The 23942-nt window shown below is 37.1% G+C and overlaps 1 protein-coding gene across 1 annotated transcript; it reads left to right on the top strand.

Moving 5' to 3' along the window:
- The first annotated feature begins 5315 nt into the window (after positions 1-5315).
- LOC131858996 (uncharacterized) lies at positions 5316-6508 on the top strand. Its single transcript, XM_059212508.1, has 4 exons — positions 5316-5434; positions 5554-5631; positions 5822-6235; positions 6322-6508. Exons 1-4 carry the CDS (start codon positions 5316-5318, stop codon positions 6506-6508), a joined length of 798 nt encoding a protein of 265 aa, XP_059068491.1.
- The last annotated feature ends 17434 nt before the right edge of the window (positions 6509-23942 follow it).

Below are 23942 nucleotides of genomic sequence, written 5' to 3'. Positions count from 1 at the left end.
AGCTTGGAAAGGTATAGATCCACAAGCTACAAATTTTTCTCTTGAAGAATCTCATTCACATTAAATCTATTCTAGGATTCCAAAGGAATCCAAGCCCTCCTGAAGCCCCCTTGGATTCTTGGATTCAAAGACAATCCCTTGCCAAAACTTTCATTTCTACAACAAAACATTCACATCCTCCCCGAACATTTTTGTTTCTTGTAACATCACCACATTAGGACGTGTCTACTCATGACACTGCTTGATCAAATGCTTCTTGTTAGGGGCATTGCAACCCTTGACATTCCAAGAAATAAGATTCATTACTTCTTGAAAAGGGAGAATTCTTTCTTGGATCTAAGTTTACTCTTCCCTTTAACACTACCTACTAATTCTAGTTTCATTCTGATTGATTTTGGACCCTTCTTTTTCTTCTCCCCAATCTTGATTTTCTCATTAGAAGCAGGGGTTTGGTAGATATTTCTTTTTTCCCAAAATGTCTTCAATATCATCTAGTCCCAAAGCATCCTCTTCTCTGAAAAATTGATATCAGAAATGCCTTTTGAAGGAAAATTTGTAGATTCTCAAGTTGCCTCCTTGCAATCTTGCTGAGGGAACTCTTGAGATTCATGGGGATTCATGAATGTCTTTCACTTGATCTAGCTCCAGGGGAGCTTCGTCCCCTTGATAACTCACAAGGTTTTTAGTAAGTGGGGAAATGGGATGATTTATCTATAGGATCATATAATTTGCTTGTTGGGGATGTACATCCACTACTTTGTTACAAAATATTGTGCCCAACACAAAGTCCAGATTACTCGGGTTTGAGGATACTTGTTGCACTGATGGACAAACCTCAACCTATCTTTCACTAGCTACTTTAGTTTCTATATTATTCAAAAGACAAAGATATTTCATTCCCTTCTTTAGATTTAAGAATCTCCACACAAGACTTAGGCTGAGACTTCATTGTGCTGCTCATTATCTAGATTCCCAACTTGGTCTTTTGATTCCAATCCTCCTCCAACCTTATTTCCTCTTGAGCCTCTAGTCGAGAAGTTTCCCCTATTTTAGTGAAGTTGCCAATCTCCACAGGTTGATGCATTACTTTCTCCCCAACAGATCCTAACAGATTAACGAGCTTATTGAGAATGATGTCTTTCTCTTGTCCTTTACCTCTTTTTATCTTTGATACATTCTTTAGATGAATGCCCTAAACCTTTACAAATCCTACAATTTTCCACCATGTCTTCAACTTCAATTTGTTGTCTCTGCACCCCTTCATGGGATCAGATTTATATTTATCGAGGAAGATGAGGATGAGGCTTCAATTAAATGCAAATCCTTGCATACATATTGTAGTCCTTGCATTCTAGAGCTTCATCAACCTTAATGAACCTGCCCAACTTGTTACCAATAGCTCAAAGCGTTTTCGTCTCCTGATATTCTTAAGGGAGGTTGTATAAGAGAATCCAAACATGGATCTCATTAATGGAAGCTTTTAGTAGATTGAAGTTTGGTGACCAATCCTTGATAAAAAAAAAACCATTTCCCTCCATTAAAAAAGAACCATTGTTTAAAATCCATTGCTTCTCATGAGAATTCTCACAAATTGCCAAAAAAAAACCCATTAGGGAGCATTTTCAAATCAAACTTTTTCTCCCACTATTCATCACATCATTTTCTTACTCTAAAAAAGGCCAACTAGTCACCAATCCATTTCATGAAATATGTTTTTTCTTTCAAAAGTCATAGAATCTCTTCACTTAGGGTGATTTATTTTTAAGGAAAGAACCCTATTTTTGTGGGTTTGAACACTGACCTATTCAGTATCTGTAAATGTTTCCCCCTCCTTAGGATGCTAGAACTTCTCTTCTAGCTTTTAAAAGTTAACAAGACTTCTAAAAAGTTTTGCATATCCCCATCGTTGGTATAGATGTTGCGACTAAAATCTATTTTTTGGGTGAATAAAGAAGGGTTTTCCATGCCCTCTTTCTTGTGAATCCTCTCAAGCTCCACTTGGAGTCCACTAAGCACTAAGTTGAGGTTTCTGCTTGAAACGAACCTGTCCATAAAACTAAGAAGCTTGTCCATGTCGAATTGGAACAAACCTTAATCATCACCTTGGTTTGATGTGCCTCCATTGCTCGAGAGTCCTCCTCGACTCACCATTATATTATATTATCATTTTTAAAATAATGATAAGACATTTAAAATATAAATATTCAAATTATAATTAAATTTTAGAAAATTAGAATAAAAAATTGTATTTGGGAAAAAATAAATGCAAATACAATAGAATTTAAATATCTTTGCATGTCGTGAATATAGTTTAAAGTAAAATAAAATAAAATAATTTTAAAGTAAATAAAATAGCTCTATCTCAACATTTCTTTAAATAGATGTATTTAAAATATCTATTCTATTTTTATCATTTATATATTATTTGTTAAAGAAATAGTTTTCAAATATTTGATTTGTAAGATTAGAGACTCATTTTTCTTATTAAGAAGATTAAATCTTATATTATAAACTAGCATAAATATCTTAAATACATCTAAAAGACATAAAAGAAATATTATTATTGGGCACCAAAAATTTAACTTTAATTTTAATAAATTTATTAAAATTAACTTTTTTTTAATTGGTAAAAAGTTGAATCCAGAGATTTATATTATATTTTTAAAATATACAAAAGTTGCAGAGGGTTGAGCAGAGCTCTAGAACAACTGCAGATCATATGATAGGGGCATGTATTATCAAAATTTCCCAAAGATTGTCCTATACAAAAAGCCTTTATAATATGATATCAGGCCTGCAACTAAAAGCCATCAGATAATGAGGAGGACAAAACAACATAAAGCTCAAAATGCCCCTGACTATAGTTTAAAGGACAGAGGCCAAAATACTATTTAAACTGGGAAACCCGGGGACGCGTCCCCTACCTGAAAACCCTCGTCCCAGTCCCGGGGACGTTTCGGGGACTTGGGGACGGCTAGGGGATGTCCCCTCCCCCGTCCCCAAATTGCCAAATTTTTTAGGGGACGTCCGTACGTCCCGGGAACGGCTGGGGATAGATTGGGGACGTCCCAGCCATCCCGAGGATGGCTAGACGTCCCCCACATCTAGGGCTAGGGAAAAATATTTATTTTCAATTTTTGTAAATTTTTTTAAATTTTTCTAATATGCCCCTCTATAAATTCAATTTTTTCAAAATAGTTATAAAAAATTAATAAATTATTGAAAATATGACTATCTATATTTATAATTTATTATTTTTCAAACATTGACCCTCTATATTGAAAAATTAAAAAATTAAAAAAATGACTATTAATTAATAATTTTTAATTTTAATTTTTTTTCATTATTAAATTTGAATAGTTATAAAATCAAATACGACTATCTATATTAAATAAAATAAAATAAAATAATTAAAATAATAAAATTAAAATATTAAAATAATCAAAATAAATTAAATTAAATTAATAAATTATTAAAATAATAAAATATTAAATAATAAATTGTTAAATTAATTGTTAATGTTAATGGTTTTTAATTTTTAATTTTTTATATCTATGTTTTATTGTTTCATAATTCATACCAAACATTAAAAAAATTAAAATTAATAAATTTTAAAATTTAAAATTATAAATAGAAAATAAAAATAAATAAATAATAAAATATTCATAATTTAATAAATTTATAAATTTAATTCTTAAGTATTAAAAGATTTATTACTCTGATTATACCATACGATATATGATTATATATCGTATGATATAATCACATACGATAAAATCATATATCGTATATGATTATATCATAAAAAGAACAAGTTTGAGATAACCATCGCCTAGGGTTAAGGAGGATTCTGGATTTCAACTTTCTTTTTGGTCTTCAGGTTGCTGCAAATTGGCAAAATTTGGCAAGGTATGCAATTTTTTTTTAAGGCTTTTAGTTTTAACTTTTAAGTTTTCTGTTTATTCACCAGTCATTCCCAGTGGATAAAGACTAAGAGTTGAAATTTTTAAATTTATTATTTTTATTTATAGTTTTAACTTTTAAGTTTTATGATTATCTATTTTAAATTTTTAATAAAATAGTAAACTTAAAAAAAATTTGAGAATCGTTTAGCAAATTAGCATCTGATATATTATCATGATGAGATAAATGTCTGACTTTTTTTTTTTTTTATCAGTTCATTCAAAGAATCAAAATAAAAAACAATGAGCAGCAGTGGGACTGACAGTAATAGTGACAATGAAGTGGAAGTGGTTGGTGGAAATACAGGGGGAAGTGCTAAGACTGAAAGAAGTAGTGGGCAGCAACCTAACATATTTAAATGCCCTTCAATAATTATGAGCACATATGCAAAAGGCCCTTTTAATAAAGACAAGCCTCTTCTCTAATTTGCTACACCTAGGCCTAGTGGTGAAGGGAAAAAAAAATCTAGAGGGAGTAGGGTGTGGAGTTGTCATGTTTGTTTGAAAGAATTTAGGGGCAGCTACACAAGGGTAAAGTCTCACTTCTTGGGTGTTTTAGGTCATGGGGTCATAGCTTGTCCAAAGTTAATAGATGAGGAGAGGATAGAGTGTCAGAGATTGCATATGGACACTGAAATGGGGAAACAAAGTGGGGCAGCCCTAACACCTTCTTTTGCATCTTCACAAGCATCTGGGCCTATGACATCCACTATTGGCAGTAGTCAAACTGAGACAAGAGGAAAGAGGAAGGTAAGGAGTGATAAGGGAAGGTCGGTAGAAGCTTTGTTTAATATAAAAGGACATGAAGCTACAAAGTCATCAGTTGGTAGATTCTTTTATGCTAATGCCATCCCATTTCATGTGGCACGTTCCTCTTACTTCAAACAAATGGTCATGGATATAGCCTCTTTCAGTCCCACATTCACACCCCTTGGAGATCATAAGCTACGGACTACTCTCTTAGATAGAGAGTGTTCCAAGGTTAATGTGTTAATGGAGGATATGAAACGAACTTGGATGAGGACAGGTTGCTCTATTGTGATGGATGGGTGGACTGATGTTAGACATCGGCCACTCATCAATGTCATTGTCACATGCCTTGCTGGTTCTTATTTTTTGAAAGTTGTGGATTGTTCAAGGAAGCGTAAGGATGCAGAGTTCCAGTTTGGCATTTTGAGAGATGCCATAGAGGAGGTTGGGGCTGCTAATGTTGTATAGGTGATCACTGATTCAACACATGTGTGCAAATCAACAGGTTTGATGGTGGAGGGTGCTTACAAACACATCTTTTAGACCCCATGTTGTGTTCATGCATTGAACAATGCATTAAAAGACATAGGGAAAATAGATTGGATGAAGCAAGTGGTGGCAGAAGCTAGAGACATTCAAATGTTCATTTGGAACCACCACACCTCACTTGCTCTCTTTAGATCATTTTCAAAGAAAGAGTTCCTTAAACCTATTGAAACAAGGTATTCTAAATTGCTAATGCCACTTAATTTTGTATCAAACTTCCAATTTTTTAATTTAATTCTCATTGAATAAAATATAGATATGCCACTTAATTTTTTTATTATTTTAATGAATGTAGGTATGCCACTTACTTCATCTTGTTGGAGAGGATGCTTGAGGTGCATGATCCTCTACAACTGATGGTGGTGAATCCTGAGTGGGGTAGACGGAGGGAATCAAACTCTACTGAATGAAAATCTGTCAAACAAAAGATTCTTGATGACAATTGGTGGTCCACTGTGAGGTAAGACATCACCGATTTAAAGATTTTATTATCAAATTGTTGATTGTTTTAGATTGCTAATTTTCATATTCTAATTTTAATACTTTGAACTTTGCACTTGCAGATATGTTTGCTTTGTCATCTCACCTATTGTAGATGTCATTAGATATGCTGATATAGACTCTCCTAGTCTTGGAGAGATATATGAGACATTTGACAGTATGCTTGGGAAGATTAAGCAAACAATTTTGGCCAAGGATCCTACTTTGGGGTTCTATGAGCAACATATTAGGCCCATTGTGACACAAAGGTGGAACATAATGAACACCCCGCTTCATATGGCAGCCGATGCATTGAATCCCAAATGGTATGCACCAAAGGATGGAAGGTTGCCTCCATGTGACAATGATGAGGTTTTAGATGGGTTCACGCGAGCCATTGATAAGATATATACAGAGGAGCAAGCTTCCATACTTCGTGCACAATTCCTTGACTTCACAAATCTTCATGGTCCTACATTGAGTAAACCACAGGCGAGGTTGGACATAGCTATATTAGCCCAAAGAGACCCTATTGGATGGTGGACATGGCATGGGATACACCACAATTGAAATTGCTTGCCAGTCGCTTACTTTCACAGGTTGCTAGTTCCTCTGCTACAAAGAGGAATTGGTCCACATATGGCTTTATCCACTCTATCAAGAGGAATAGACTTACCTCTAGACAAGTGGAGAAGCTAGTGGCCATGCATAGTGCTCTTCGACTTCAGGATCGTCAGATTCCAGAGTATCGACAGACTCCAGCTTTATGATGGGATGTTGATCCCAAAGATGTGGCCCAGGTTGATGAAGAGGAGACACCGCGGGGATTGGTTGGGATTCCATTGGATGAGGTGGACGTTGACCAGGATAGTGGCATAGACTCAAAGGACTCTGATTTTGATGCAATGTTAGGAGATGCAGATTAGGGGCAGCATTATACTTTTCTTTTTAGTTTTTAGTATTTACTTAGTACTATTTTGATTTCCATATCGCAATTGAAAATGAAACAATATGGCAGCAGTACAGCCTTTGGGCATTTTGTATGTTATTTCTTTAATATCTATTATGATATGCATATTGACAATGTGAATGAATTGAAATTCTGAATTATGAGTGCATATTGAGTATTGACTATTGAGTCTATTGATAATGTTGTATGTTCGATGTTTGCATTCTAAAATGTTTTCATAGTATCATACACATGCTATATCCATGTTTTCATAGTATCATACACATGCTATATCCATGTTTTCATATTTTCATATTATCATACACATGCTTTATCCATGTTTTCATATGAACATTTAGAATTTTCCTATATATTTTAAATTTTCCCTATATTTTATATAGCCGTCCCCTTTGTTATCCCCCCCTCCCCAAATTTGGCAAAAAAATTTGCCATCCCAGAAACTCGTCCCCCCGTCACCCATCCCGAAAACTTGGGGTAACGTAGTATTTAAACCATGAAAAAAAGCGAATAGGGGAAATGAAGAGTTGACATAGGAGAAATTAAGAGTTGCCATGGCTCGGGCTAAGACAGTTAGCATCTTCTATACCATCTTCATTAGCTTCCACAATGTCTGTGCTAAATTCCTCACCCTCGTCATCATTGTTTAGCCCTTTAGCACACAGGTAGACCTTAATCCAATCTCCACCCTCATTGAGTTTCAGGCCCAAAAGCTTCTATAGCAATCTCATGTTTCTATTAATCCCCACCCTTCTTTCCTCAAAGACGTCCACGAGCACTCCAACGAGGATTGGAAACCTCTTGACCTCAGGACTTCCATGACGGACAACAAAGTAGTCCTTTGGCTTGGGAATACGATGGTTCTCATCGATGTTAGCAATTACCACATCCATTTCTCCCAAAAAGAAGCCTTTAAAGAGCTTTTGACATAGAAGCCCTACCGTCACCTTGGGTTCCCCAACTGAGATAATAGCAGCCAAAAATACGACAATGATATCCGTATTTATGTTGTATCTATGGTCTGCTATTAAACAATCTTCACCCAAAATTTTCTTGACTGCATGCAGGATGAGGGGATGGGAATACTTCATGACAAAAAAGCAAATGTTTATTCATATTTTCCCTAAAAAAGACTTTTGTCTTTTATTAGAAACTAGGCAAATAGGTGAATCCATGAGCATAGAAATGGAATGCAGAGGAGCAATTTGAAAGGCCAAGGTAGGACTCAAGGATATGATGCTAATGAAGAGGCCGAGGGGTGATTTATAGAGAAATGTGCTCTCTACCTTGCCAAATTGAGACTAGAAATCATAATGGTCAAATAAATGTGGAGCATATAGAAGTCCTTGAAGATTGAGATCATATCATTGATGAGGAATAATGTTGTCATTCCTTAAGTTATCATATACCATCTGCTCTTCGACATTTGGGAAGAGCCATTAAGAATAGCCGCCATCGTCTAGAGAAATCATTAACCGAGCATGTCTTTTAATTATTTATATATTTATGTTTTTATTTCTTTTTTAAACACCCTGCCATCTAAATATCACTGTGAGAGAGTGAAGATTACTAACTTCAAATCATAATTAGGACACATCCTCAAAACACCATGAATGAGTCAAAACTCCATCTCATCTATAATGACTAAATGGAGAAATCTAATTCACTGGTTTTCCAATGGCCTAATACATTCAAAGACGATCCCATTGACCACCTGATTGGACAATTCATTTGCCTCTTTGTTTGCTTCCCTATAGGTATGATTGATTGTGAAATCTCTAAAAAGGTGTTAGGATCTCCAGTGCCATTTTGAGCAGAGCATTGAGTTTCAAGTTGGGGCTAGCACCCTTTCTAATTGCATTGACAACTAAGGTTGAGTTACATTCTATCTCAACATCCTTGATCTCCAAGTCCTTGCAGAAAAGTAGGCTCAAAATAACAACACTAAATTTGGCTATGTCGTTGGTATTTTCTTCAAGGGGAGTTGCTAATATGCCAATGACACATTCTAATTATACATCCAGCCCTAGAGGGGCCTAGGTTACCCATGGAAGCTCCATCAAAGTTTAGTTTATACCACCCAAACTTGGGAGGTGACCAATTGGCCAACCTTCTGACATAATTCCCTCCCATACAACCCTTCCCAACTAATGCATGCACTCTTAGACCATACCATCTGAATCTCATTTGACCATCCCATTCTGTGAATGTCCGCTAGCTTGAAATCTAAGTGGATGAAAAATGATTAGCAACCTCTGCCACTACATCCTCCACTTTGTTCTGAAAGGATGCTAAAGACATTTCTCTATCTTCAAAAATTATCTTGTTCCTTTCTTTCCATATTTCCCAAATCAAGAGAGAGGGAAAAATCTTCCATAGGCAACCAAGTAGTCCAACTCCATTTCTTAGTGGCCAACATTGAAATAGGCTCAAAATGTCATTGGGTAATGTAGTAACCCGTCCTAGTTTGGCACACATCCATTGCTAGCATTCTTGGGAAAAGGAGTAATTGATGAAAAGGTGATCAACTGACTCTTCCTCCTTCTTCAAAAGGATGCATCTAGAGGGACCCCCAAAGCCCATCCTCTTTAAACTTATTTGTAGTTAGAAACCTTTTCTACAAGGATTCCTGAGAATAAGTTCATTTTCTTGGCACACATTGTTTATCCCAACACAATTTGATTGGAATGTCTATCTTAGCTTGATCTTCACTCCTTGAGAACAATCTATAATCATCTTCTATCTTAGCTTGATCTTCACTCCTTGAGAGCAATCTATAACCATCTTTTGCACTATATTCTCCATTTTTACCTCTTGTCCAAATAAGTTTATCCCCCCCCACTCGAAAGGTCATCTTCTTTTGTGAGATGATGTTGCTCAAGGCTCCAACTTCTTGTGTTGGCAAAGGAACGAATTTGAAATCCTTCCAATCTCGACCAAGGGACAACATATCTTGATGAGTGATGATGTAATCTATAACCTTATCCACCCAATATATTTAGGATTTTCCTTGGTTTTCTCAATATCAATTAGACTTTCTATACCAAGATAGCCACACCAAGAATCTTCCCAAAAGAGGGCATTGCCTCCACTATGAATATTCCAAGTTAGATGTTTCAAGATCAAAGGTTTGCAATTTAACATAAAATTCCAAACTCTAGAGCCCTTAGGCAAATTGCTAATTCTGACAATCTTTGTGTTATCAGTGCTAATTAGATATTTGGCTTGAAGAATTCTCACCCATTTTAGGTGTGGCTGTCTAATCATTTTCCAAATTAGTTTAGCTCCATGAGCTTAGTAGTGCCAAACCTGATTTCAAAGCCCAACAAATCCATATTCTTTTGGTTTGCAAAATTTCTCCCATAAGATAAGAGCTACCTTGTCCTTGTTTGATAGTCATTGCCAGAAGAACTTCCTCATTTTTTGAGTAATAACCTTATTGGCTCTAGCGGAGAGGGCTAGATACAAAAGGAGGTAAATAGGAAGAGAAGATATGACTGTCCTCAACATTAATATCCTTCCTGCCTAGGATAACGATGTACCTTTCCAAGAGATCAATCTTTTCTCCATTTTGTCTTTCAGCGGATACCACAACTTGGTGTTTCGCAAACCCTTATCCAACGAGAGACCCAGATAAGTGCATGGGAGAGAAAACTTTCTGAAATCAAGTAGATTCAATATTTCAATTACTTTCCTAGGCTAGGTATTGATGAAGAAAACCTTTGACTTGCTATGCTTGACTTCTTAGCCTAATGCCTTGGCATACTAAGAGAGGATTTTGATAAATTGTCTAGCTTCTTTTTTGTTGGCCAACCCATACAACATAGTGTCATTTGTGAACTATTGGTGAGTGATCTGTATGTTGCTAGTGACATTGATACCCCCAATTAAACTAGAAAAGGAGGCTTTCTTGATGTCCCGACCCAGGGCTTCAACCATGATGTAGCGTCGTAAATTGTACGCACTTGCTAGGGTGGTACAATTTCACACCTAGTTTAGCACCTGCCTTGGCGCATTTTGCATTTTGCATTGCATTTCCCCTTTAGCACTTAATTAATTAAATTAATTAGGTCTAAGGTTCTATTTCATCATCTTCCATATCATAAAATTGGGCCCTTTCATTAAAGTGTGCCCTTTTCACTTTATTCTTCCAATACATCATTTAATCAAAAACCCTAATTAGGTCCTATTTTGAACTTGGGGGCTTGATTTTGGGGGTCAAAACATCTCGAAATCACCTGTAACTTCGGGATTCTCTCTAAAATCATCATATCCGACGGCCCTGAAAATTTGGTGAAAAGTTGTTGGGACCATGGCGCCCGGAGTGCACATGGTCCCGGACATTTTTCCCGAAATTTTAGGAGCACGATCCAATCATAAAATAAAGCTTAACCCCAAGAAATTGGCAGGATATTCAATCTCTAGGTCGGCCAAAAGACGAAATTACGATCTAGGGTTTCCTACATAAGAGCTCTCTTTCTTCATTTGAAAGGATCCGGAATTTTGGCTTTCAAGGACCTCATATGCAGTGAAAGAGCAGATCTTCGAAGACTTCAACAACATTCAACATCCTTCAACAACATTCAACATCCATTCATCAAGCATTCATCGATTTCATTCATCCATTTAGGGCTTTGAAGACATTGAAGAGCAATAGGAGATTACCGACTGAAGATTGGCTTGTACTCCTCCCTTGAGGGTTGGGTATGATTTCATGTTGTTTTCATGTCTTTGCATAAGCTTCAATATATCCTTTATTCATGCTTTAGATCACTTTGCATCTTGATTTAGAGTATTTACATTATCATTTACAAGCAATTAGGGTTTACTTTCTAGGTTGCTCTAGTTTGCTTTCTTGCATTTAAGGACCTTGCACACACAATAGGTCTGCACACACAATACATTTTACAATACAATTTGGCTATTCGTGGAGATGGAAATCACCGAAGCGGGGGTTTGACTAAGGAAAAACCCTATATAGCTGCCCAAACACCTTTTCAGATATAAGTGCAGGTTTCGGGACTCAGACGACGCCGCAGGTTGCAGATCTAGGAAAAGCAGACTGAGACCGACCTTCCCACAAAATTTCAGAGCAAAAGATCAGGACAGGGGCGCTGGGCGCCCTGGTCCTCCTGACAGACAACATTTTCAGCATTTTTGACAGCTTTTCTAGAGTGCAAAAACAGCAGTTTCCGGAGCAGTTTCAGGGGCAGAATCAGGACAGTGGCGCCAGCGCCCCCATCCCGAACATTTTCAGTCAGATTTTAACTCCGGGTACGCATTTGCATTCTTGCCTTGTCCTTGTGTTTACAGCTTTCCATTGTTTAAGTTCAATTCTGCAATCTTGTTATTAGTTCATACTTGCACTTTGGGGTTAGGGATTGAACTTGCATCATTTTATCTTTCAATTACAACAAAGGAATAGAAATCCTAATAGGTAGCCCGTGGCTCTCTCTTCCACAAAAAGAAGTAGCCAATTGTGTGATACCTCTAGGCTCTTTCGCATTCCACAAATGTGTGATTGAAAGTGAGATTAGGGCATGTTTGCTTAGTGTCACTTTTTCTCCTACACATTTTGGTGAACCCGACGTGAACTCCAATCTTCTCTAATTCTGATTTATGTTTTCAAATTTGAGTGTTTATGCTATTTAAAATTCAAATTTGTATTTACAAGTTTTAATTTCTTGCAAGATTAAAAAAATTTAGAGGAATTTTTTGTTAAAACCCTAATTTTTCAATTCAAAGTTGAACTTGTGGATAGCTTAATTTGGATCAATAATTTCAAATCTGATTTAGGAACTCATTTGAATCATAAATTTCATGTTCTAAATCTACATTCTAAGTGCTTGCATTGGTTAAAATTAAACATTTCCTTCTATTTTGCATGTGTTATCATTTGAAAGAGGAAAATTGTTGTCATGATGCATTCATCTCATAGATGTGATAATGGGTTAGCTTCCGTTGTTTCAATTTTTCCTTCTCCTAAGGAACCTCCCCCCATCTATAACAACATTTTAGTGCCTAAAAGAGTTGCTACCAATCCCTTTGAGACTCTCCCATGCTCTAAGGATGAAGACTTTAAGAGTGATCTTGACAACTCTCCTAAAATGTGCCCTTCCTATTTAGCTATCCTAGAGGAAGAGAATGATATCATAAACACCTTTCTTAATGTTACTTCACCTTCCCTACAGGATGCCTCTCTAAGTGAAAAGGTATTGATGGACATTGACTTATTTTCTCCTAAAGTTGGTCCTTCCAATGGGGGCATGTTAGTGCAACAAGAGGTTATGAACACTTCTTTCAAAGATCTCCTTCCTAAGCATGAATCTTTGGAGAAGTCTGTTCATGTTCCTCCTAAAAAACACTCCCTTCATGAGGATCCTTTTGTGCAAGAAGATGACATGATCCCTACATTTCCTAGTGATGGTATTTCCTTTTCCAACAAAATTCCCACTAGAGATGATGAATTAATGATAAATGCTTACCCTTCTCCTAATGTTTGTCTTACCCATAAGCATCCCTTAGAGAAAGAAGATGAAATAATAAGCAATTTCCTTAATTCTCTCTCCCCTAAAGATCACATTGAACATATTTTGAGGAAAGAGGATGAGTTTAACACATCTATTGATGCTCTCCCTCCTAAGGATGAGGAATTAATAAACAAAGTTATCTCCTCTCCCGAAATTGACAATACTTCAAACATTCCTTTCAACCACTTCACTATTTGGGATGAACCATTAGAAGAAGATGAAGATTATTCTCTACCCCATGAGAGAACCCTAGCCAAAGGGGATGAAATCAAGATTGAAAACTCTCTTTATATTTTCTCACCTTCCTTGAATCTCAATTTTTCTCCCTCTAAAAATAAAGCATCTCCCTCTCCTCAACTTGGTTCTACTCATAAGGATACCCTAGTTCAAAGCAAGATGGTTAACATTTCTTTCAAAGATCTCCCTCTCAAAAGGGAGACTTTAGAGACTAATGTTGATCCTTCTCCTAGAGAGTTTATTCCCCATGTAGATCCTTTGATGACAGAGGATGATATGGCCTTTCCTAGTATTACTCTTCCTACTAGAACATCAATGCCTATCCCTTGTCTCTCTCCTAAAATTGATTTGATCTGTGATAATATTTTAGTACAAGAGAAGACTATCAACAATTCTTCCAACACTTTTGTTCATTCCTCTAAGCCATCCTTAATCAATTTGATACATGTGAATGAGACACCTAACAAACCTCTCTTCACTATCCAAGGTGCTTGTCCTTCTCAAAATTCTCAACCTTTAAATAAGCCTATCTTAGTGGTTCAAGGTGGTTATGCTAATGATTCTTTTTGCACTCCTAAGAAACCTATTATTACTGTGCAAGGAGGTTATTCTTCTAAGAGCCCTTATGAGTATGCTAAGCAACTGACTAGAGAGAGTTATCATGCGGTTGCTCATACCTATAACACAAGAAACAATAGGCAACCTAATCCTCCTCCAGTTATCCCCACTTCACTTCCTCCTTCCCAACCAATTCTTCCGCAAGCTCCACGTATTTCACAAGTTCTTGGTAAGGAATATGATCTCATAGAACAACTTAAAGCTACCCCTGCTAAGATATCCCTTTGGGATTTGATCCAAACTTCTTCCGTTCATCATGGAATGTTACAAGATGCCTTGAAAGATTTGAATGTTCCTCCACCTAATACATCTAGTAATATAGTGTCTTTGGTTAACTCTGTGATGAATCCTAAAGCTCAAATTGTGTTTACTCAAGATGAATTGCCTACTAGTGAAATTCAACATCAATATGATCCCTTGATGATTGTGGTTATCATAAATGACACTGCTATAAGATGAACATTGGTAGATAATGGCTCTGGCCTTAATGTGTGTAGCATTAATCTATTGCATAAGATGAATGTGGATACATCCCTTATTGAGCCTGACTCTCATCCCATTCGAGGCTTTGATAATGTGGCTAAGTCTTCATTAGGTATTATCACCTTACCCATCACGGTGGGACCTGTTACTTTGCCTACTCCTATCCATGTTATGTCGGGAAATCTAACATACAACTTGTTATTAGGGAGACCTTGGATTCATAGTATGCAAGCTGTCCCCTCTACATTGCATAGACAAGTTAAATTCATTTATAACAATAAGTCATATACCTTGATAGGTGATACTAATCTTCAGGCTTGTTTGCAAACATCTACTTCCAAAGGGAGTTCTTCTAAACCTTCCTCTTCTAGTGATGACTCTTTAAACAAGATACCTATGGATGAATCATCACCCTCTAATAATCAAAATTCTTTGGATGAGTCTAAAGCTCCTGAAGAAGATCCTTCTCAACTTGAGTCTACACATGAAAAGGCTTTTGATCCTGAGAAGGTTCTCGCAGAAGACGATTGGGGATCCCTTGACTTTAATCCCACCTTTGTAGGTGAGTATAGGGTTCCTCCTAGAGAGCTTAAAGTTAAAAAGAAGGAAGAAACTAGAGATCAATCAGTCTTACTTGAACCTATGAGCAATAATTTTGTGGCCGCTTCTCAAACTTCTTCTCCTCACACCTCTAATTATGAAGAGTTTGATTCTTTGTCTTATGAAAAACCACCTTCTCTTCCTGAAATGGCCGATCGTTATGGTCGTGGTTTTTGCATTTTTGCTAAGCATGGGTATCATGGAAATGGTTGTGGTGCTCATGAACAAGGGATAAAAGTTCCTCTAGAGACTAATTTTCACAATTATGCCTTTGGACTCGGCTATAATCCCTGCAAACGTACCAAAGCATCTAAAAGACCATCTCTCAATGTGAATGCTATATTTAGTAGTGATGATGATCTCACTTCAACTAAATCATCTTCTACTTCTATCAACTCTCATTCCCCTCATAAGGAAATCTTGGCGATGAACAAATCTCTTTATGAACCTCCTCAAATTTCTAAATCCACTTATGAATCTTTATCTCCTATTCATCATAAAGTCCTTTCCTCTAGGGATAAGGCTCTAATAAATTACACTCATCCCTCTTCTAAGATTTCATGTGACTTTTCTTCTTCAATTTTTATCATTTTATACATGTTTTTGATCTCACTTATAGTTGAGCATTTAACATGTCATATTCAAATACCTCATTTAGTCTATCATGTCTTTAAATAACATTAATGGCTATTATGTTGCTCATCATTATGTGACATTGGTAGCTCATTTACTGGGGGCTCATTGTCATTCATGATGGTACAATTTCAAGTGCAATCATATTTTTTTGAAGCAACATAATAGCCTAATTTTCTTGTTCCTATGGGGACAAGAGTGATTTCATACATCTCTTCTTTTGCTTATGTCCAAATCTCTCCCTAGAAGATTGTGTAAGTCCTTCTCATTGTCCTTATCCTTGGGAGGCAATGATCTTTCCTTATTTTAATCTAAGGATCCACTTTTTTCCTATTTTGTGGATGGTGTGGACTTTATTACTTGATGATTATTCCTTGTATGCATTCGTTGTTTGTTCAAGGATTCTCTCTTACAAGAGGTGTAAGTCCTTGACTACAACCTCTTTTGCACTTGGTAAAATACATCCATAATGAATTCACTCTCCCAATTGGGTTAAAAAGAGCATCATCCTTCATTAAGAATCACTTTCACCTCGCAAAAGAAGGAAGTATTGCATTCTTATTCTTTGTCTTATTCTAGAAGATGTTATATTTGTCTAAGACAGTTCCTCTCGGGGATAGGTGTCTTTTGTACAAAGATCTCTTCTCCTCTAAGGATCTCCTTTACACATACTACAAGATATCCCTTTTCAACTATCTTATCCTTGCTTAGAGAGTGCAAAACTCTCTTGCTTGGATCTATGACATTGTTGCATTTTTGGGGTATCTTCTTTTGTGATGAAGGTAGGTATCCTTGTTCTACTTTGCTTATGACATAAACATTACACCTTTTGAGCAATGGATTATTCTTGGAACCAGAGCACAGACTCTTAGAGCGAGATGTCTCCATTTTTCTTTTATGCAAGGTGATTATTCTCGGAACCAAAGCACAGACTCTTAGAGCGAGATGTCACGCTTTTGTACTATACATATACAGGTTGTAGCATACTCGGGCATATACTCCTATGAGATGCTTCTAACCTCACTTACACACACATGCACGAGGTTGAGTGGAACTAGCGGCATAAGGCTAGACTTTCTCACTCTCCTCCCTTACATGGATCACTTAGACAGACTCTAGGGGCTAGTTTTCCATGTCCTTTTCCCATGGATCACCTAGACAAGATCTAGGGGTGAGAAGTCCATGTTTTCTCTCTCACTATTCTTCTCATGGATCACCAATGTGTGTATTCATTCTTTTTTTCCTTTCTTTTCTTCTCTTTGCATTTTGTTTCCATTGACATCCTTCATCTTGTGTTAGAGAACTCTCAAATCCTCACACTCTTTGTTGTGTTGGAATTGAGATTTAGTCCTCTTTCTGACCAAATGATTCTCCATTAGTTTTTGATCCCATATCAAATCTTCTTGTGAGCATTTGTCATCAATATTCTTTAACAATTCGAAGTGGTAAACATGATACCCTGTTTCAACTCACTAAAATTAGCAAGCCAAAACAGGGGGGGGCATATAGCTACCCTCGAATTTTCATCACCTTCATTAGTAAGCATTAGGTGATTTTGTGATCTAACATGTGCTTTTGTAGGGTGCAGTTCCTAACTGTGTACTGCAGATACCGCTGGGGGCTTCGTTCAACAGACTTATGGATATATCCTTTTTCAAATAATGTTTACTTTTCTGTACTTTAGCTTGCATATGCACGTAGTGTTCATATGACCGCTAAAGTGGGGGCTAAATGTAGCGTCGTAAATTGTACGCACTTGCTAGGGTGGTACAATTTCACACCTAGTTTAGCACCCGCCTTGGCGCATTTTGCATTTTGCATTGCATTTCCCCTTTAGCACTTAATTAATTAAATTAATTAGGTCTAAGGTTCTATTTCATCATCTTCCATATCATAAAATTGGGCCCTTTCATTAAAGTGGGCCCTTTTCACTTTATTCTTCCAATACATCATTTAATCAAAAACCCTAATTAGGTCCTATTTTGAACTTGGGGGCTTGATTTCGGGGGTCAAAACATCTTGAAATCACCTGTAACTTCGGGATTCTCTCTAAAAGCATCATATCCGACGGCCCTGAAAATTTGGTGAAAAGTTGTCAGGACCATGGCGCCCGGAGTGCACATGGTCCCGGACATTTTTCCCGAAATTTTAGGAGCACGATCCAATCATAAAATAAAGCTTAACCCCAAGAAATTGGCGGGATATTCAATCTCTAGGTCGGCCAAAAGATGAAATTACGATCTAGGGTTTCCTACATAAGAGCTCTCTTTCTTCATTTGAAAGGATCCAGAATTTTGGCTTTCAAGGACCTCATATGCAGCGAAAGAGCAGATCTTCGAAGACTTCAACAACATTCAACATCCTTCAACAACATTCAACATCCATTCATCAAGCATTCATCAATTTCATTCATCCATTTAGGGCTTTGAAGACATTGAAGAGCAATAGGAGATTACCGACTGAAGATTGGCTTGTACTCCTCCCTTGAGGGTTGGGTATGATTTCATGTTGTTTTCATGTCTTTGCATAAGCTTCAATATATCCTTTATTCATGCTTTAGATCACTTTGCATCTTGATTTAGAGTATTTACATTATCATTTACAAGCAATTAGGGTTTACTTTCTAGGTTGCTCTAGTTTGCTTTCTTGCATTTAAGGACCTTGCACACACACTAGGTCTGCACACACAATACATTTTACAATACAACTTGGCTATTCGTGGAGGTGGAAATCACCGAAGCGGGGGTTTGACTAAGGCAAAACCCTATATAGCCACCCAAACACCTTTTCAGATATAAGTGCAGGTTTCGGGACTCGGACGACGCCGCAGGTTGCAGATCCAGGAAAAGCAGACTGAGACCGACCTTCCCACAAAATTTCAGAGCAAAAGATCAGGACAGGGGCATGGGGCGCCCTAGTCCTGCCAGGATAGGGGCGTGGGGCGCCCTAGTCCTGCTAGGACAGGGGCGCTGGGCGCCCTGGTCCCTGGGACAGGGGCACTGGGCGCCCTGGTCCTCCTGACAGACAACATTTTCAGCATTTTTGACAGCTTTTCTAGAGTGCAAAAACAACAGTTTTCGGAGCAGTTTCAGGGGCAGAATCAGGACAGTGGCGCCCGCGCCCCTGTCCCGAACATTTTCAGTCAGATTTTAACTCCGGGTACGCATTTGCATTCTTGCCTTGTCCTTGTGTTTACAGCTTTCCATTGTTTAAGTTCAATTCTGCAATCTTGTTATTAGTTCATACTTGCACTTTGGGGTTAGGGATTGAACTTGCATCATTTTATCTTTCAATTACAACAAAGGAATAGAAATCCTAATAGGTAGCCCGTGGCTCTCTCTTCCACAAAAAGAAGTAGCCAATTGTGTGATACCTCTAGGCTCTTTCGTATTCCACAAATGTGTGATTGAAAGTGAGATTAGGGCATGTTTGCTTAGTGTCACTTTTTCTCCCACACACATGATAATGAAGAGAAAGGGGGATAAGGGATCCCCTTGTCGGAGTCCCTTGCATACTTCAAAGAAACCTTCGAATGAGCCATTGATTAACATTGGGAATCTTGGAGAAGAAATGCAATCAAAAATCCAATTTATGTATTGTCCATTGAAACCAAAGGCTTCCAATGTTTTGTAGAGAAATCTCCAATTTACTCTGTCATACACCTTCTCGACGTTAAGCTTAAAGAGCATACAAGGATCCTTATTAATTTGTAGTGAGTGAATTGCTTCTTGAGCAATAATAACACCATCAAATTTAAACCTTCCATGAACAAAACATGTTCGTTCCTCACAAATGATTAAGGGGGGGGGGGGGATTCTTATCAGCTTCGTCATTACCTTGGTCATAATCTTGTAAATGGTGTTGTAGAGAGAGACGGGATGAAAATATTCTAATTTTGAGGCCTTTTCCTTATTTGGTATGATTTTCGGGAAGGTGTAATTTACTTCTTTCAAGAGCCTCCCTGAATTTCCGGTTGTCTCAATAGCCTCTACTAGCTCTTTGCTATTAATGATCCAACATTTTTAAAGAATGCAATTGGGAACTGTGGGGTCCAAGGGCCTTACTTGGGTACAACTGGATCAAAGCAGACTCAACTTCAGATGAAGTAAACTTACCATTGAGCCATCTATTCTAGTCCCTTGTTATGACCTTTGGGACATGACCAAGAAGCTCTTGTTACACCATGATAGAGGGGCTTAATTATTTTTTTAGCAAGTCTAAGTAAAAGGCCACAATTTTATCCCTGATTACTATAGGATCCTCAATGATAGCTCCATTACCCAGCTCCAATTTTCTTTTTTCTTGTAATGTTATGAAAAAATCTGTACTCCTATCTCCATCATCAATCCATGTTTCTCTTGATTTCTGTCTCCAAGACATTTCTTCCTTGGCCAAAATATCTTCATAGTTCTTGAGAAGCTCCTTCTCTTTTATAAGATTGTTCACATTCATGCCATCCTTGATAACTGCTTCATTTAGCTCTAATAGGGCCCCTTCTAACTTGGATTTGGATTTAATAATATTCTTGAAGTACTCATTGTTCCACTCCAACATATTTGCCTTAATGAATTTGAGTTTTGCTATAAAACAAAAAAGATTGGACCCCTCAAAAGAAGCCTCTTTCCATTGGGACTCGATGAGTGGCATGAAGTTTTCATCCTTAAACCATGTGTTTTCAAACTTGAAGGGTGGTCTCAATGGCTTTACATCCCCTAGGATATTAAGCTAGATTGGATAGTGATCTAATCCAGAACATGGAAGAATCACTCCCTCTAGGGAGAAAGGGAATAATGTCAAATCTCCAGCAAAAAAGAATCTGTCTAATTTTTTAGTAATGTTGTTGAATCCCAATCTTCTAATGTTCCATCTCTAATGTCCATTTTTTGACTCAATCTCTAATAAGATATTCCTGACAACCCAATCTTCAAAATATTTATGTGTCTGACCAAGCTTTTCAATGCCTCCTCTCTTGTCCTATCTATAGAGGATAATATTCAAAACACCCCTCAAGGTAAAGTGTTTTGAGGGATAAGTGGCTAGGAATTTATCTATTTCAATCCACAAAGATCTCTTACTAAGATAGGAAACAGGTCCATGCACATTAATCATAATGAAATACAAGTTGGATAAGGAATTTTTCACTCTCTGTCCAATCCAATGTTTGCCACTAGTCACAAACTCAAAAAATACATAAGAAGAGTTCCAACATATTGTCAATCCATCAAAAGCTCCATCAGCTTGAACTACTTCCACTTTCCAATACTTGAAATTGTTGAATAACATCTCTACCTCATCTTTTGATTGTTTAATTTCTTGGATCAGGACAATATCATCCCGAGTCAAGTCGATCCTCTTCTTGACTAAGTGCCTTTTGTTAGGGGCATTTAAGCCCTTAACATTCCACGATAGGAGCATCATGGCCCCTTGGGGAAGGGGGTTTCCCTTCCCCAAATTCAATAGAGATGTGATTTTTCAGTTGCCTTTCCGCCTTACCATCTATATTTCTTAGTGCATGCAGAGATTTTCTACCAACCTTTTTATTAGAGCATTTGTCGCAATCTAGTGTTTATTTACAAGAAGGGACTTGGTGGATACCTGGATCCCTTGGGCCCAACTCTACTCCTACTCCTTCTATGCCAATGGAAAAATAATTTGGAATATCCTCTTGCTCATCAAGCTCCACGTTCTTTTGAATTAGCTCTACCTTCTCTATTTGAGATGCCTTATCTCCTTGTTTGGGCATGGGGGAGATGCCGATGAACTCACAAACTGCCCCTAGTTCAATATTAGGACGATTTCCATCTCAACTCTCGTTATCTGAATTGTCATTTTGGAATATACCTTCATCCACATTCCCAAAGAAAGTAATATGATCCCTTGATTGTTGGCAAGAGACACTACTCAAGTCATTAGATGTTGTCATTGATGGCAACTCAAGTTAGAATTCCCATCTGCAGTGATTGATTTCCTTATACCGTAAGTTTGAGTGAAGATTTGGTTAAGTCCGACAAGTTAGAGTAGAGCATCCGACATAATACAATATATTGATCGGTATTTCATTTTAGTTGAATATTTTGTGTTGCAGAGCTAAGGGAAGCTTGATAGATGTCTAGAGTATCTTATTCCATGATCTTAGCCTCTGGTGATGATTTTTGTGCAAGTGAGAAGATCTGGTATATCGGTCTTTGGGTTGAACAATGAAGTATGGCTGACTTGTATAATTGATCATTGTGCGGATTTGATGGAGAAGTTTTAGTTTTTTTTTTGTGTTCGAGGTTGTTTAGCCAACATATGGGAAGTGTCTGGACAATTATTTTTGGTCCGCATAAGTATTTGAGATTAGATTGAACCGACAACTCATGCACGTTTGGTGAATATGTTAAATGTTCTTGAGTTGACAATAGCCGATATGATTATGTGTTGTGGATAGATAAGACTAATTGTTATGATCATTTTGGACATCGGTGGGTATGCGAAAAGGTTATGCGATCGAGCGTGCGCATTTTCACGTGTGCAAGTCAGAGATCTATGCTCCAAATTCATGAGAAAATAGTGGAACGAAGCAGAGTGAAGTGTGATTATTTTGCTTAACTGGAACTATCATCAGGCATTTGTAGATGCTACTTTTTAGTTTACATACTTCAATAACCTATTGTAATAGATTTATAGGCAGTGAGCCTCCTTTGTTTGAGAAGTGAGCTCTAGGAAGTGTGCCTAAATGCATGTCCTTTCCCCTTTGTAATATTTCTATACTTCTGCAGAGTATATTTATATTGTGGGTTCATCCCTACCATAGTTTTTCCCTTAACCATGTTTCCACGTACAAAAATATTGGTGTTATGGTGTTGTGGTTGTTTGCTTTATGTTCTTGCATCTTTCTTTTATTCGTATGCATTAAGTGGTTGAATGAACAGTTAAATAAAGTTAAAAATTACATAACACAGATTCACCCCCCCTCTCAGTGCTCCTTGATTCCAACATTGATATTGCAGACTCTCTAATGACTTGGGTTTAGGGAGCAATCGTATCATCTCATGGAATGGCCTCATCTTGAGACATTTGAATTTTGGCTTGGAGGGCAATTTTATCAAGATGATGATTAATCTCCTTACATAAAGCCTCTGTTTGGGATACTATTTGCCACAACTCTTGATGGTTTTCCAAACTCAGGCCTTCTACCAAGGAGTTGTTCATATATATTTTTTAGTAATCATCTCAAGGTTATCTAGTGATCTTACATCTAAATTTAAATCAACCAAGATTTTTTGTTCTAATTTAGATTTACTGAAGAAGTTTTCATCAACACCTATAAGCCATCCCAAGGCTTCCCTTATAGTTTCTAATGTATTAAGATTCCAATATTCAGGTGGAAGGTTTTTAAGCCTAATCCATCTAGGGAATCTAATATGTTTATGTTTATAAGGATTAAAATTCAGCTCCCAATTTATGCGATAAAAACAAAAACCTTAAAAAAATAGTGGTTTCTCATATAGAATCTCTCGCTTGAGAAATTTATCTATGCAATCAATTAGAAAGAAACTATTTGGAAGGGATCTAACACTTACTCTTTTGCCAAATTCAGAATCCCACCAATTTAAGATGTTGTCCTCCGAGCAATCCGATCTTGTCCATTTCATTATAAGACTGGACTCTTCAAAATGCTCCCAAATTGGTTTGAGGATCTTGTTGAAGATAACAAAGGCTTTCCTCATGTTGTCTTTAGGAGAAATCCATTCCTTCTTGTTTCCTCATATTCTTGAACCCTTCCCATTCTCCTCCTTCCAATTTTGGATTGGCGTCGATTTAGGGTTTGTGACTTGATTGATTTTCTCCTTTCCTTTCTTTCTTCCTGGCAATTTTCGGATCTTTTGATTAGGTTTAGGGATAGAGGGGAGGTGAAAGTTTGTTTTGGAGATTTTCCTATAATTTCACTCTTTCCGCCAAATCCTAGAATTTATCCCATTGATCTTACTGCCTTCATCGGAGTGCAACCTAGTGGGATGTCATTTGCTCCAGTGACAACCTTGGAGATGATCAAGAATTTCTATTGATTTATTTGACATAATACTCTGCCATTGATTCGTGTTGAATTGTGCATATTCGCAAAAAAAAAAAATTTTAATCTATTAAATCAAC

This window comes from Cryptomeria japonica, chromosome 2 (genome assembly GCF_030272615.1).
Source record: "Cryptomeria japonica chromosome 2, Sugi_1.0, whole genome shotgun sequence".
NCBI classification, from domain to species: Eukaryota; Viridiplantae; Streptophyta; class Pinopsida; order Cupressales; family Cupressaceae; genus Cryptomeria; species Cryptomeria japonica.
Note: the sequence above shows the minus strand (reverse complement) of the source record. Positions and strands in the feature narration are given on the sequence as shown.